Source organism: Chamaea fasciata, unplaced genomic scaffold (assembly GCF_029207755.1).
Source record: "Chamaea fasciata isolate MVZ Bird 193981 ecotype frontalis unplaced genomic scaffold, bChaFas1.0.hap1 SCAF_3, whole genome shotgun sequence".
In the NCBI taxonomy this organism is placed as follows: domain Eukaryota; kingdom Metazoa; phylum Chordata; class Aves; order Passeriformes; family Sylviidae; genus Chamaea; species Chamaea fasciata.
In genome coordinates this window covers 48423026-48440624 of record NW_027094088.1, presented here as the reverse complement: position 1 = coordinate 48440624, position 17599 = coordinate 48423026, and the positions used below count along the sequence as shown (strand labels likewise).

The following is a 17599-nucleotide window of genomic DNA, read 5'->3' as shown; positions in this document are numbered from 1 at the left end:
ACAAAATGAGGTTTCTGTGGGATGCAGTATCATAACATTGTTTTGCATGCTAGCAGGAGCCTGTGTGAACGTTTTCCTTATGTCAGTGAGTATGTGCCATCAGTGATGCCAGCATGACACCTGGAAGGAACAACACTTGAACAATCTGAATGATAAACTCGCGATCTAGTCTTTAATAAGTACATTTAAACGAGATGGCACATTTCAGTGGTACCTCTGAGAAAGATATCTGATAATTTCCAGTTATATTCAGGACCTCTTTGGTTTTGATGTGGATTGGATACCTGAGACCTAAATGCCTAAAAGGCTGCTACTGTCCTACTCTAGCTCTGCTTGCTACAGCAGGAACTCTAAGGTGTAGAGGTTAGCCAGGTGGTGTTGGACTAAATTTGGTTTAGACAAGCATAAGACTGTGCTTAAATTTCTCATTTCAGAAGTGTATAGCTGCAGCAATAGACACTTACAAACTTAAGACATCAGTAATTGCAGAAGGGTAAATCAGTAATTCTTTTATACATTTTTAAATGCTCTCTAACATTTCCTTCAGGTCAATTATAATAGAATTGCCTGAACAAAGTGGATTATAAAAAAAAAATCAAGGTATTACACCTGTTTAGTGTTCAGCAATTGTTCCTTAAAAGATTGGCTAATTTTCAGGTGAATTCATTATTCAAATTATTCATTGGTTTCTTGGTTTTCTAGCAGTTCATGAGCTTTTCTTTACTGACACAATACAATGCTGTGCTAGTAGGTTATTGAAGTTTAATAATTTTATTTATTCTGTGTTTATTTATTCAAGTCTTAAAGTATTACTTGATTCTCTCACTGGAATGGTTTAGGTGCTTAGGAGACTCATTAGCATAATATGAATTTGATATTTCCCATGTCAATATGTTATTTCAAATGAATGACTTATAAATATTTGAGTGGAAATTATATTATTCATAAACATTCATAGTAATCTCAATGTTCAATTATGCACAGAATGTGAAAAAGAGGGAATGGCAGATAAGGACAAATTTAAAATAATTTTGGTAGAAATAGTCATTTAGGGAGATATTCTAATATATGATAACTTTGATTAATATCTTAATGAGTTTTGTGATTTTATCATGGCTTCAATCATACTTCTTCTTTTGTTCTTCATTTTATTCAATCTGATTTTCAAAGCCCATTTAATACATGTTGGTATGGAATGGATAATGGACTCTTACTTACAGCTGCCAGTTCCTCTGCAGACCCAGCTTCATTAAAGGGCTAGCAATGTAAAAAGCAGTTCCTAAACAAATATATGTGTAAAGGTTCAGTTTTCAAGCATGAGTGTGGGAAAGGCATTCCAGAAACCTTGTGAGGGTATGAAAAATAGTTTATATGCAAACCAGTAATGGCAGGATATGAGATGTTCTCTTTAGGTCTTAGTATTTAAAATTTTATTTCTATCAAGAAAAGGCCTATAAATTCTGTGTATTTCTCTTAACTCTTGTAATATGAGCGGGTTACAGTAAGTTATAGCTTGAGAGAATCAGCTAAAAATAAAAACCCTAAAGTGAAACTTTGGATTATCCCATGAAAGTAAGGAAACATCATGGAGAAATCTAAAGACTGCAATTCAAATTATTTTTGAAAGTATGGTTTGTATGGAAATGGAAATGGGATTCTAAGATGTTTCTGTTTTCCTGTTCCTCGGCAGGACCTCAAAAAACAAAGCAAGGATGGAAGAAAGGAGTTATGCTTCCACCTTTTCTACTTGTGGTTAGGGAAGATATCTATGCTTTATTTTTTTCATAAGTGCAAAAAATTAATATTCAAGCATCCCGCAAGATCTGCAGGAGTGACATGGGACAAAGAGGGACTTGTGTTTACCTGTCTCTTCCCTGTATTTATATATACCTTTCCATGTATTTCCAGACTGTTTCCCCTCCATATGTTAGCTCCCTTTCCAGTCCTTCAGATCCAGCCCCAAGACTGTAGTTGGCTGGAACAGAGGTAGGAATTATTCTATTCCCTTGGTGCCTTTATATGGTTGCGCAGAAAAGATCTCAATGTCTAACTTTCAGATAGGTTGGAAGAACTAGCAGGAATATTTCTTCCTAATTATCTTTCTTCAAAAGGGATTACAGTTGGGATCTTCATAGCAGGAATGACCATATCCTTACTATCCATATTCATTTTTTGGTGGAGTCTTGCACAAATATCAAAGTAAAGCAGCAGCAAGGGGATACAAAAAAATCCCCAGGACCTGGAACAGAGATGTGAGGCTAAACCTCTCTGTTTACAGATTCATGTGTATTAATAGATGGTAAAAATCTTGGAGTTGACTGCATGTGGCTAAAGTTGTTTCAGGGGAGGTTTAGGTTGGATATCAGGAAACGATTCTTCATCCAGAGGGTGTTTGGGCTCTGGAACAGGCTCCCAAGGGAAGTGGTCACAGCACCAGCCTGACAGAGCTCAAGAAACATTCAGGCAATGCTCTCAGGCACTGATGTAGCTCTTGGGATGTCCTGTGCAGGGCCAGGATTTGGACTTCGATGACCCTTGTGGGTCCCTTCCAATTCAGCTTATTCTGCAATTCTGTATTTCTGTGATATTGGAGGCCAGGAGCACCTTAGATGAGGCACAATGCTAAGATTGATGTTTCCTATTTGTGTGTTTGTTTAAAATTAGATATTCTTCTCTACACAAATGCTTCCATTTGGAAAAGATACTTAGCTTTCATGATGCCTCATGTTATGAATTTCAAACTTGCAGAGCAAGGATTTCATCCACTTGTCAGTCTGTGGTGGAAACATGTGTATCCCTTTTAAAAAATCAGCCATTGCCTTGGAGAATACATGTATGGTTGCTGATTTTCCAAGATATGCAGCATTGTGCACCCCTGAGAACGGTAAAACCTTTCCTGCATAAAAGCAGCAACTACATTTAAAAATGCCAAACATATCAAGAATCTTCACAGTAAAGACTCTCCAAGATATTGCCTGCATGATAGGCAGTGAAATTACATTATGCAAATTGCATGCAAATATATGCACAGCATATGATAATTAAAACCTTTATAAATACATATTTGCAAAATACAATCCATCATGGTCCACAAGGTTATAATCTACATTTTTAAATGAACAACGCAAAAACTTTGAACATTCACACGGAAACGAATGATGATAATTTGACACAGTGAACTATCATTTACCAGCTTTATGTTCTTTACAGAGTGTCATTCATTCAAAAAAAAAAAAAATCCCTGATTGACTAAATAAAAGTTTCAATCCCTTACCAACATTTTTTGTTTGTGTGAAATATAATAAAAAATGTGCTACTGTGACTGTGAGCCTTCAGTAGTCATGAATGGGAAGTGAAAAATGTTGTATGCAATGTCATGCAATGTCATGAAGCAGAACCTGACAAGAACAGAAATTTTACCAAGAAATGTGGCAAATCACTTGCAGCAAGTGGCCTTGGAATAATTTTTAAACTTTTTAAACTTCATATCTCAATTTCTCTCAGGAAATAGCACCTCCTGCAGGACATTAGAGTTGAAACCATAATGAGTACACAGAGCTGTCTCAAACAGAGTGGGGTTAACTGGTAAATCATACTAGTCTCTTCCTCAGTCACTCTGATCCTCTCAGGGTGGAAGAGATAACCAGCCCCAGCCCCAGGCCTGACATACTCTTCAGTCTATAGCCCATGGTAGGTTTACAGCCCAGAGCTGTAGTAGTGTTGTGTGAATTCTCAGTCTAAAATCTGCACAGTCTGGCACCAAATGCTTCTCTTGTACCTTCTCTTGTGTGTGCATGAGATCATCAAGGCAGCAGTCTTCTCTTTACTTTTTGCTTTCTAAAGCTTTCCCAGAAGGAGCTTCAGTGGTTTCCTTCTCATGCTTAATGTGCAAAACTGATATTCCCATGCTTTCAGCTCATTTTAGTCAAGACTGACCTATGGAGGTGAGCAAACTGGAGAAATCTAATGGAACTCAGGACACATTTGAACTCAGCACAGTTTGTAGGAAAATGAAACAGGTACGAATCCCAAAGTACCTTGTGACACTGGCTGCAAAAGACAGGGAGCTTGGAAAGGTGATGGCTCCTACCTCTCTCCATCAATACATGGAGGAGCCAAACTACTGGCCTATACTGAGGTTTATATCAGAGGAGGTGATTTTCCAGCTTTCTGCTTTTGTGGGACCCTATGAGGAATACTGTGTCCAACTCTGGGTACCCAGAAGGTTTCAGACCTGCTGGAGCAAGTTCAGAGGAAGCCACCAATATGATCAGAGGGATGGATCACCTCTCCTGTGGAGACAGGCTGAGAGTTATTTAACCTGGAGAAGAGAAGATTTCAGAGCCTATATAACCTTTCAGCACCTAAAGAGGGCCTACAAGAAAATGTAGAGAAAATTTTAACAAGGGCTTGTAGTGATAGGACACGAAGGAATGATTTTAAACTGAAAAAAGGTGGGTTTAGATAGGATATTAGGAAGAAATCATTTATTGTGAGGGTGGTGAGACACTGAAACAGGTTTCCCAGAGAGTCTGGGGCTGCCCCATCCCTGGAAGTGTTCCAGGCCAGGCTGGATGTGGCTTTGAGTAACCTAGTCTAGTGAAAGGTGTCCCTGCCCATGGCAGGGGGGCTGGAACTAGATGATTTTTGAGGTCCCTTACAACCCAAGCCATTCTGTGATTGTATATTATCACCTGTTTGTTTTCCTTTCAACTGAGGAAATTTAGTGAACTTGATTCTTCTGGTTTTGAGAAGGCCAGTCAGTTGGTGGCAGGCCTCAGGTGGCAGTACACAGCCTTCCAGCCTGCTCTTGCCAGCAGTGCCATATAGGCTTATCTGTAGCCATGGGATTATTTTCCTAATACTGCTAGGATTTATAACACAGATAAAATCAAAACTATGCTTTTTAAAAAATCCCGGTTGTCAACTAAAGAAAGCTCTCCCACCCTTCAATGCAAGTGTGTAATTCTAGTGAGTTAGCTAAACGAGTAAGTGCAAAAATGGTCTTTTGTTTCCCATATTTGTAACCATACTATTTAGTAATAATGATCAGTACCTTTAGCTGACATTGCTGACTGCTGGGATTGACTGGCAATGCATATGCCTAAGGAGGAAAGTCACTTTGTGAGTTGCTGACTTGTGAGTATTGGACAGTCTTCAATTTTCTTTACATGGCATGTTCTGTTTAAGGCATGTATTCCACAGACACTGAATATCTTGGCTAGTGTTCCTTATTGCCAGAGAATAGGCCCATCCTCCTCCACAATAAAGTAATTGTGTTTTTTCTTCACATCAGGTTGGTGAAAGAAAGAATTCTTTAAAAAATCTACTCCCAGAAGAAGGCAGCTGAGCAGTCAGCTACCGAGCTGTTCATGAGTAACTCTGGGCCTGATTCTGCCATCTATGATCATAGAAGGTGCAACGTTGATTTTTTTTTTCCTATGAAATTATTCCACTTGCCACACTGCTATGTTTTGGGTGGCCTTCTGCTAAGCTCTGAGTTTCCATCCATTCTGCCATTAAAGAAGAGGAGTTATACAATTCTCGCATGCAGATAGGAGAATGCATGCAGGCTTTTCCAGTGGGTGCTGTCAGAAAAGACTTCTTTAAAATGAGAAAATTAAATTTGCAGGCTTCCATGTCTGACCACCTCTGGAAATTGAGAGCACTGGTATTTGTCAAAATCAAATAACAAATTATTTAAATGCTACTTATCATGATTTTGGGTTTTATAGCATTTTGAAATATCTCTACTTAAGCAGTGTCTGAGCCCCTAAAAAAGCAATGTCTGACTACTACACAGAAAAATGTTTTTCCAAAAAGCACTTTCCAATTAAAATGTCTAGCCTTTAAAAAATACATATATGCTTATAATCCAGCATATAATAATTGTTTTTAGAAATACATATATTTACATATTATCAAAATGTCTTGGCACTTTATTGAATGTTGAATTTTCTGAATGGTGCTGTCCTCATACTTAAATGCATTAGAAGTTTGACAAAACAGCAGGGGAGCTGGCAGACTTGAGAGTGTGGCAAGAAAGCATTCAGCACTGGGCTCTGCAGGGATGTATATCAACAGGGAGGGGATATGTATAAGTATATGTATATGTATATGATAGGGGAGGTGTACTGACATGGGCTTTAGTTTTGTGGAAAGGAGGCAAGGCAAGAATATAGATTCTGAGTCTTTTGTGTCACAGTTATGGTCACCTATCTCCCTGCTACCTGTTTGAATGGGTTATCTGCAGGGAGCTGCTGTGAAGGTTAAGCACTTGAAACTAAAGAGACAGAAGTCATGTTAATATGATTGATTCATTTGGTTTTATAAATGACAAGAATATCTGCTGTAGGCAGAAGGATTATTGCAGAAATAATTCATTCAGCATTTTAAAGGGCTTCTTGCTCTTAATTTCTTTTATAACATGTCCAGAGGAAAAAAAAATCTCATCATAAATGAAAATTTCTTAAGGAAGCAACCTCAGCTAATACAAAGGGACTTGCAGCTCTCCAGTCTGAGGAGTCTAAATCAATTGCCCTCTATAGCTTTGGTCAGTCAGTTCAAACCATTCAAGGGTGCAGGGATCAAATTGCCATTCGGTATCCATGACTAACAAGCATGTTTCTTTTTCTTTACCTGTGAAACGATGCTAACTCGACAATAATCACAGAGAAAGCAGTCCTCGTAAACAATAGCATGTTTACTTTTATGGGTTTGCCTGTTTGGAAAAAGCATCTGCATGAGTAACTCTCTGAGCACTGTGCTGAGAAGCTGAGCAGAGCTGCTGCTGCATCACTTAAGAGTTAAGCCCTGAAGAGATGAAAATAGAAAGGCTGATTGCTGGTTGTCTCATCAGCCCTTGTGAAAAGCAGCTGACAGTATTCATGTTTGGAAGAGGAGAGGAAATTGGAAATCCATTCCATCTCTCCCAGTGTTTCAATCACAAGAATATATGTGACTGCAGTTCAGAGAATGTAGGGAGGCTAAGACGCTTAAACCACAGTTCAGTGATGTCCATTGTCACATACTATCAGAACAGTAAACTGATTGAAAAAAAAATAGCTTTATTTCTTCAAACTCCGTCTGTGATAGTGGGAACTAGGACTTCTGATCCTCTGGGGTAGCTTTGAGCTTTTTCCCTTTCCACCTGATTTTTTTTGTGAGTGAACACTGAAATTTGGATTTGGCATCATTAATATCAGCCACCAGACTGGGACTTGGACCAAGAGCAGCTTGCAGAGTATCAGTGACCGTTTTGACTGTGATAAACACCACAAAACCATAACAAAAGCTGTTCTTTCTCTCTTAAGAGCAAAAAGAGTGGTTGCTAGTTTGACACCCACATGCTTTTCCCTCCCTCACTGTTTCTGTCATCACACTGTAAACTCCCTCACAGAGTTCCAGATCAACAGTTGCACAAAATACCCAGCTAGATTGCCACACACATGGACACTTACCAGGGATGGCAGTTTGCGTAATGGATATTGGGCCACTTCCTGGAGTCTGCAGTAAAGGCACACAGAAAGAGGGGCTAGGAAAAAGTGCTATGTGTAGTGCTACTTGCTATTCAGCAGGATGAAAGAAGGATAGTAGGTGGAATGCACTTGCTCAGACAACAAAGGAATAGTTTGTGCTTCCTTTTTAAAATGAAATTTCATTTTTATGTTGACTCAGCTATTGGTCTTGTGAGTCTGTCAATGACATTTACACTGCCATCTAACCATCAGTATCATGCTGTTGCCCAGCAATAAAAATGTTATTTAATTCCCCACCATCTTCTGGATCAGTATCCATTTATACATAGGACACCAGGGGTGCAGTGCTTCCAGACAATCTTTTTTTAATATGTATATAAACAGAAGAAAGGAATCCAGAAAGGTACTTTATCAGGATCTTTGGTCTCTAATAATCCTCCCAGAGCTGCTGGTAGGGCTACACATCCTACTTAGGGCAAACTTCAGCTCAGTAAGCCTGCAGCTGCCAGGATGGCCTGGATGCCATAAGAAACCAGAGGACTCGTCTTTTCTTCCTTGACTTTACTGAAAGTAGAGCAAAGCTCCCATATGACCTTCAATACCAAGGAACTTTTTCCCTCTGATTCCAGTGCTTTTTTCTTGACATTTTGCTGAAGATAAAACTTATCAGACAGATTTAACAATTTGAGGGAGTTGAAGAGAGAACAAAAAAATATGAGGGGCCAGAAAGAGACAAAGAAACTTTAGGCGACAATCTGTGTTCCAGTTTAGGGGAACTTTTCAATGAGCTGCCCTCAGAGAATGAAAATTACTTTCTCTTGTTTTACAGATTTGCTCCATTTTGCCTTCAGAGTTTATGTGGCCATTTTCTAAGCTAAATATATTGGGGAAGGGGAGAGGAAAAATAAATAACTATTTTTGGGGTGGTAGGAATCCAAGCAATAGGGAAACTACCTCATTTCAACAAGGTCTTGTAAAAAATGGCTCAATTTACCTTATTTTTGCGACCCGCTAATGTTTCTGCTTAAGTCTACCATTTGAAAGCCAAAAACATTGTGACAAATAATGAGGTAATTACGCATTTAGGACTTAATTACTCATTCTGTAAGAGTGATCTCTTTCTTACTTTCACAAAATAAATGTTGTGTCCTTTTCTTCTCTCTAGTGAAAATTTCCATCTTGAATTATGTGAAATCCCGAAAATTAATTTTCATGGTTTTACCTTTGTAAGGTTATCTACACCAGAATTATCTAGACACAGTCTGTCCTGAAGTAGTCAGGGGAGCATGGCACATTTTATTTTTTGTCCTCAGCATATGGACAAGTAAAGAGTGGGGGGATGCAGAGATGTTGAACTGAGGCTTCTTTCCCTCTCCAGAATTGCAGGCAGTATGTTGGGGCAGGGAGCAGGGTTGGACAAATTGTAGGTTTTTAACTCTGTGCACCCCTGTGGCAACTCAAGTGCAGCTGTCAGGCTGAGGCTGAGCCAGGTGGGTGTATCACTTGGGCCGTATCGGTACACAACACTGAGTAACCTGCACCCCAGGCTGTGGGAAGAAGTGACCAGCAGCTTCTGCCAGGTTCACCTTGACAGAGAGAATCCCTTTGATATACTTCCAAAATTGTTGTCTCCCTCCTGTGACCTACACGCTGCACCTCAGCCAGCTCTTCACTTTTATATTGCATTTGAAATGCAACGTGCACACAAGTGTATCTCATGTGGTATGAAGATATTTGTCAACAGTTTGTTAACTCAGAAATTTTGAGTGGTTCTACTGCAAGGCCTTGGCAAAGGGTGAAACAGAGAACAAATCCTGCCTCAAAGGTGCCATGCAGTGTCATCTTAAAATATAAATCTGTGAATTCCTGAGACTGGGTTGGAAGGAATGTATTGATTACTCTGCACTGCCAGATGCCCCATGTCTCAAATTACTTCCATAATAGAAGTTAGTGTTGTGTTTCCAATGTGTAAAGAATTTAGTACATGGGTTTTCCTGTCTTTTCATGGAGAGCTGCCATTTTCTTTCTGGGTGCTTAGAGAAGAGATGCAGCAGTTAATGTGAATGCCAACTAAACCATGCAGCTGTTTAGTCTGGTGGCTGAGGACCGAAAACTCACACATGTCCAGTACAGAGTCACTTTTCAGCTGTTTGACCAGGACTGTGACAGAGCTTGCTACTTCAAATTGTCTATATTTTCTTTTGTGGAGACCCAGGCACACCTGTGCTGAGTGTCTCATAAATGCCCTCAGCTGGTAATGGTCTGCACCACAACACTCTTCTCAAGGCTGTGTGCAAAAGGCTTCTAACAAGGACCTTCTTTCAATCTGTCTGGAATTCAGGATGCAACCCTGTTTTGGGTGAATCTGAGACTTCTCTCAGTGGTGAATTGCATTTTTCCTCGAGCTCTTTGCTGCTGGAAGTGCTTCATCTGTCTGCTATTCACAGAAGCAGTGCAGCTGATTTGATTCTGAGTGCAATAGACCTAGATCTGAGGTGCCAGAATAATCTATTTCTTTCATTATATGCCCAGCATTTTAAGATTAAGCAATGGCTGACTTATATTTGCACTTAAATTAGACTGCAAAAGCATTGTTCTTAGGGGATGCTAATAAGAACTGCAGAGTGACACTTAATCAATGGACTCCTAAAGAAGAAGAACTAAAGAACTAAACTAAAGCTCAGATGCTAAACCCAACAGACTTTGTTCAAACCTGTTAAGATAGACTATCCATGAAATAATGTTGTCAAGAAAGAGTTTTATCTTCAGGTTTTCAAAAGCATCTCATATATGAACAAACGGGGAAGTAAAGTGGAAAACCATTGTTGCTTAATTAAAAAAAAAAAAAAAGAAAAAGAAAAAAGAAAAAAGAGAGAAATATAAAGAGGAGGGAGAAAAAAGAATGTTATCACAAATCCCATGCAGTGTGGGAATAGCATGTGATTTTCTTTTTAGTTCGGTTGAGTAGCCTTACTCCATTCTCTTCCAATAGAATGCAATTCTCACTTCATATTTGATTTGATTTGCCCTTCTAGCTGTATGATCCATGCATGCTGAGGTCTATTTTGAAAAAACATCCAGGATCCTGGCTCGTTTTCCTTTTCATCAACAATAATTTTCTCATTTCCACCTCTTACAGGACAGCAGAAATTAGGCAGAATCTCTTCAGTCACAGAGACATCGCAGTGCAAGCTATGCCTAAATAACCTTTCCAGAAGGACAAGGATAAAACCTCATTATTCTGGATGAGTTAATGAGGACTCTGCACAAAATCAGTCAGACTGCTCATTACAAGTCGCTATCACTCTGCTTTCTCGGCCTGAATTTTACATCTTTAGATTTCCCATTAATCACTTCCAAGGGTGCCGGCCTGCCTTTGGCTGGTTGCTTTTTCAAAACAAACTTTCTCCCTTTGTGTAATAAGTGGGTTTTTTGCCTCTTTTCAGTGATGGTTGGGCAGACAGAGATGAAGTCATTGAAGGCTATGAACCCGAAGCAAATGGAGGCATTACTATCAAACTGCAGTCTCCTGAGGTGCTGGCATTTGATGACTACTACCTGAAGCTGCGTCTGGACACCAACACCCGCAACCCCTGGTTCCCCGAGTTCTGGCAGCACAGATTTCAATGCCGCATTCCAGGGCACCCACTAGAGAATCCCAACTTCCAGAAGAATTGCACTGGTAACTCGTCAAACAGTTTAAATATTTTTTCAGTTTTTGAACCTGTGTTCTGGCAAAAAAAATTTCCTTCGTTCTGGTTTGGGTTTTTCTTGTTGTTGCTTTCTTGGTTTTTTGTTTGGGGTTTTTGGGTGTGGGCTTTCTTGTTTGGTCGGTTGGTTTTAATTAAATGTTTTTGTTGTTTATTTTTGTTAATTTTATGTAAGGAAAGATGGTGACCTCAAATCATACAGATAATAATCATATCTCTGGTGGGAGTATATCTGGTGCTGGTTGCACATCCTCCTCTCAATTTATTTCTGCTCTGTTACAGAGTAACCTGCTCCCTTTTTTATGTTTTAGGGCTATGCTAAGGCTGAGTACCAAAGTTTGTAATATGGCTTGTAAAAAATAAAGAGCCATGAAATTTTAACAAAAATAGGAACAAATTTATACTTTTTTTTCCTCAAAGTCAGCTTTTCTGATCAACTGAGGAATCAGGAAATTCATAGACAATATTACAGCAGAAAACCAATTTTAAGGAAAATTGATGAATCCTAAACTTGACCAGTCATCTGCTTTACCTTTTTTTTTTCTTAACCCATCAAAACATATACAGTTTGTTTCTACTATGTAGTATTCACATAAAAAAAAACATGTCTTACACATGGAAGTAACTCTTATCTCCTAGCAAGGGAATTTGTCTACATTGGTAGACTCTGACACTTAATAGTCAAGTCAGGAATTCAGACATCATGCCCTCCTCTAGAAAGCTGTAAATTTTGCATGAAACCTCTAAATATGTGATGCTTCTTAGGCTTTGCTGAAAAGCAATCAGCTCTTAAATTTGATGGTGTAAAACTGACAACTCTCAGGCTTATCACACACAAAAAAATCCATAAATGTGTCAAGTCACCAAAGGGAAGCATCACAAGGTATCTTTCCCAGTAATGACATACCTAGAGAATCAAGAGATCTCCATGTCCCCAGCAAATCTGTGGGCAATACAATACTTATTTTTATTTAACTACACAGATCAGACTGCTGACTGTCTGGCACCACGAAAGCCTTCTGTGCATATATCTTTATCTGACATTTCTGGAAGGTTAAGAATGTCACTTTAAATACTAGCAGCTTGAAAGCAGTTTGGTGGAGACTTTCTCTCCAAGGAGGTCTAGTATGACAGTGCCAAGAAACCGCCTTCTTTATCTCTCCCATATTTGGAGACAGGCCTTTTCACAAACTCTCTGTTAAAAAAAGGAGTCTCTTCCCTCTCCCCTCCTTCACAAATTATCTCCATATACAAATTTGAAGGAAAAACTCCACGATGCTCAATAAACAATAAGCACTAATAATTGAAACTCATTAAAAGTGCCAATAGATGATCTGACTTTTTGTGGTACTACAAATTTAAGTACTCCAGTCACTCCTATATCACCCTAGGAGAACAATCACTAACCATACTGGTATCAAGCACCTTATCTCCAGTATATCTAAGAGCTTTTATTCCTGCCTTAATATTCCTATGAAAAAAGGCACATAGGGCCATGCATCACGGAAAAAGCTTAGTGCCCTGTGGTCCCAGGAGTCCATGCACATTATTAACAGATGTTGTTATGGGTCATGACCTCTTTTGTATTACAGAAGAGTGCTGCTAGTCCTTACTGAGAACAAAAGACACCCATACTTTAACATAAACAGCAATTTTCAAAGGCAATACTGCTCAAATTCATTTTCCATGTCTGGAGAGCTAACATCTCAGGAAACTATATAATGAAAAACTGAACCATGTACAAAAGTTCTTGTGATAGGCAAGCATAAAGCATAGTGTAATTGTATTTACACAGCAAGGGGTTTCCTAGGAGCAGCCAGGAAAAAAAAAAAAAAAAGACAATGATGTTCTTCAAATACCTTACTACAAACTATTCACAATATTTGAACCTATCTATCTTTTGCAAAGGAGATTAATAGCAAAGTTTGTATCTCTTGAGAATCTTCAGTTACTGCCCGTCCATTATAATTTGCTCATATACAATCTAATCAGTTTACTGAGTGATTTATTCAGAATTGCCACTGGCATATGAGGCTCAATTTTTATCATTCATGGATAGGCAAGGACTTCTCCTCAAGCAATTACAGCTGCTGCATCTGCAATTTCTCACACCCTCTTACTGTTGAGTCAGCATTAGCTCGGGATTGCATACTCTCTACAATGCAAGGGAAAGCTAGTTCCTAGAAATCTCCCTTCTCTGATGACAGGAATTACTGCTGGAGTTCCCTCATTCAGTCTCTGAGAAGACTGATTTTGTCCTTCAGAAATTCTCATATTACACTGAGTCCTGAATGTACGTGCGTGTTTTGGAGAAAAAAACCCCAAAGTATATCTGCTCTAAGCACTATTGGAAGGAAGCAAGTCAGAGTGTGCTCTACTCCGTGAAGGCTGTAGGATGCCTAACAGCTTCCCACATTTTCAGAATAGCTTGTCTGGATTACTGGAGCTAGGCAGTAGTAGCAACTAATTCTTGGGAGGAGAAGAAATCCAACAAGACTGTTGCAGTTACTGCTCATTTGGATCATCCCTTCTTGCAAAAATTAAACAACTTACTTTTCCCACTTGGGTGGTAGCCAAATGAGTGGGAGCTATTTTTGACTCATTCTTTGCAATGTTTTAGCCAAGTGCCTCTTGTAACGGAATGCCTTTCCCTATCCTTCTCTCCTTCCCTCTTTCTCCAGCTGCTGTAGGAGACATTCTTCCTCAATAGGATTCTAGTATAGAAATTTTATTATATGTCGATATACTGGATCTGGCTGAGATGGGCTTAACTTTCCCCACAGCAGCCCTCATAGTACTGTACTTTGTATTGGTAGCTAGAAAAGTGTTGGTGTCACACCAGTTTTTTAGGGCACTGCAGAGCAGCATTCACACAGCATTGAAGCTCTCTCCCACCCCATATCCCCACCCTTAAAGGCTGGTAGGCTGGAAGTGAGCAAGGCAGCAGGAGAGGGCATAACCAGGACAGTTGACCCAAATTGACTAAAGTTTCCACACCATATAATGTAATAGTCAGCAATAAAGGATGAGAGAAAGGATGAGAAGGTGGGAGAGCATTTGTTATTAAGGCATCTATCTTGCCAAGCAACATTCTGAGGCCCTATTTCCCAGGAAGTAACTGGACGTCATCTCCTGACAGTTAGAGATTACATTCTCCTTTTCTTCCATACATGGTCTTTGGTTTTTTTAATCAAACTACCTTTATCTTGACCCACACATATTTAATTTTTATTTCATACATTTTTCTCTCCTGTCCTGCTGAGGAGTGAGAGAGTGGTTTGGTGGGCACCTGCCAGCCAGTTGAAGCCAATATATCACAGTAGAAAATGCACATTTGTATATGGATATTCTCCTAGAGTTTCCTGGATATCTAGCAGGACAAAACCACTTCCAGGACAGAGTTGTTCTTAAATTGTCTGTGCCACTAAGGTACTGGTAATGTATCCCATGTAGCTGCTACAGTCTGTAGGAAACAAAGCATGTCCAACAGGTCTGCATGGACCCCTGACACAGTGGAATTCAGAAATTCACACCATTCTTCATGCCCTTCAGATGAAAATCAGAATAGAACAGAGTGTTTTAACTGTAACCAAAAAGGCTGTTTCTGAATTTGAGGTAGTAAGACAATATCTGACTCCGGACAGACTTGACAGAAAGTTCCCTGACCAGACAGCCACAAGTACTGCCCCAAGGAACAGTCCCTAATTGTCTTAGTTCATTATAAAACTCAGCCTTTTCTGCATTTTGCAGATTGTACACTGACAGCAAGGTTAGATGTTAGCCTGTGTACGTCAGGCAACAGAGTTCAGATATCTTTCCAACAGACTTGTAGGATGTTTTCTCCTCCCTGATCTGATAGCCCAAATGGAAGTGGGTTTTTTTCACACAAAAATACACTGGCTAATCTTTCTCTGTTGCAAATGGTGAGCCCACACAGGCCAAAATTAAATGCAAGTCATACACAAAAATGGTGTAAAACTCAGTGCAGGGCAAACACTTGTAGGGATGTCTAAATGCTCCTTTACAGAATGCCTTATTCCCCTCCTGGCAGATGATACAATGGCTGGAATTTATGTAAACCAGGTGGGCTGAGTCCTCCTCTGCATCACAAGAGACAGTTATGAAATTGGTAATGGAACTGATGCAAATAACAGATTATGCTCACAGCAGTTCATCTGCTGGGACAACAAAATACATTGGCAGGCAATCAGCACAAACATTTTTCAATAGAGCAAAGTGGAACAAAGTGGGCAATTCATGATTCATTCATTGATTCAATTGATCTTTGTGAAGAAGGGTTATTTGTCAGTAAATGTATTTGTCGCAGATAAAAACAAGAAATGTAGATATTTTTTGTTCCAAAGGAGGTCATAGTCCAAGTTCCCTTTAGGATGCTTACTCATACTTTGGTCATGCCATAAGGATTGCTTTATCTGCTAATTCCTGTCTTGGCCCAAGAGAACTGCAAGCAATCAGTCTGAGTGCATCCAGAGTCACAAGGATCACAGGATCATTCAGTCTAGAAGGTAGCTCAAGAAGATTGTAGTCCAACTCCCTGTCAAAACACAGTAAGTCATTAGTTCAGACCAGGTTGATCAGGCTTTGAAAACCTCCAAGGGGGCACAGTGTGACTGGGCAACCTGTTCCACTACTTGAATGTGAAAAAGTTTGGCCTCATATCTGAGAGAATCGAAACCTCTTTTGTTCCAAGATATGCCCATCATCTCTTATTTTTCCACCAGGCTCCACGGAAAAACCTGTCCCTCTCTTCTTCATAATCACTCCATAGGTATGAGGAGCTGCTGTAAGGTTCCTCTGCAGCCATCTCTTCTTCAGGCTGAACAAGCCCAGACCCTTCAGTTTGCCCTCAAAGGCAAGGATTATAGCTCCAGATCATCTTGATGGCCCTCTGCTGCAGGTACTCCAGGTTATCAGTGTCTTTCTGTGTAAGGGATTCACAAACCATATGCAATGTTCTAGGTGCAACCTGATGAGTGCCAAGTAAAGGATGGTGGTAATGGTTAGACTATCATATGCCTCAGTCACTGGTTGTGCTGTTGCTAGCACGCTGCTCACAGGATGCTGCTTGCCATTATTCCTGCCAAAGATCTGTATGTCCACCCTATTCTTGTGTCAAATCTGGTCCTAAGAAGGTATATCTTTTGACATCTCCTTTCTCGAGTAGACATAAACTTTTGCCACACCTGGCCAGTTCTGGAAGACCACCGTAAATTGTCATAACATATAAAATCATAAGCAGAACACAATGATAGCCAAAGAAGCTTGGGAAGAAGGCCAAATATTCCAGAAGAAGCATTTGTGCTTTGCCATGAATAGAGCTGATCTGAATTGTTTCCAGAGTTGGACAAATTAGATCCAGTAGACATTATTAGGGCTCATCATGCTGCATCAGACAAAGTGTGTAGATGTTTCTCTGAGAACATTCTTTTGATCTCAACATCTGCTGAGCTCCCCCATGGAGCACTTCTCCCATGAGATTTTTCATCAGCAGAAGCACCTACAATCGGAATTACTGCCACTACAATAATTCAGAAAAAGTAATTATACGACAACAGCCTGGTGTGCACTCTGCCAAGTCAGCCACTGCATAGGAGACATATTTTTATGCTTTTGATGAAGGAATCAAGCTACTGACATGCCATAATTTCTTCAAAATGTATTTTACATTAAGTATCCTGTGACTTGTCCATGCTCCCTCTGCTTTGCATTCTCGTTACATATTTAGGTCCTGTATCACACTCTTTTTCCTCAGTAAGAGGCAGAAGATCCCAGGGATCCCAGTAGTGATCAAAATTGATAGCAATTTTATTGGCACCTAGAATGAAGCCTACTCAGGACAACATGTGTGAAAATATTCTAGCTGCTACCTTTCTTAGTCAAGTCTTTTTTGCAGCAGATAAGACAGGAGAGTTGTAGTTTCATTTTATTTCCCAGACAATGTTCCAGGCAGCTTTTAAGGCTTAAAGATGAGGAGGATTAATAACATGCTTATCTACTATAAATCATGTGAATTATTCAGAAAAGATATAATGGCCAGGTTTTTGTTCATTTGGTTCTAGCTTTTTGTGTCCCTGTTTGGAAAAAAATAGTCACATTCATCGTATATTTTATATTTCCAAAAATACTTTTAAACCAGGCTGTCTATCAATATACAGTAAAAATGAATATCTTTCTTCTTTTGGGATCCATAACAAAAAAATTACATCATCGTGAAATAAAGGAGAGGAGCAATATACACGTGCCTTTGTAAACAGCATAAAAGACAGTTTGCAGAACCATGCATATTTCCACAGCATATAACAAAACTTTTCTGAATCTACACCGACATTTTCCATTTTGGATTTTGACAGTAAAAATTTGCACTTCTGGGATTAGAAAATCCTCAGGTAG

The 17599-nt window shown here is 39.5% G+C and overlaps 1 protein-coding gene across 1 annotated transcript in view; it reads left to right on the top strand.

Annotated features, from left to right (window-relative positions):
- GRM1 (glutamate metabotropic receptor 1) overlaps positions 1–17599 on the top strand; it is a 180529-nt gene that overhangs the window by 102339 nt on the left and 60591 nt on the right. The window contains exon 3 of the mRNA XM_066178895.1: positions 10925–11160. Coding sequence (XP_066034992.1) covers positions 10925–11160 — 236 coding nt within the window. The remainder of the gene's footprint in view (positions 1–10924; positions 11161–17599) is intronic.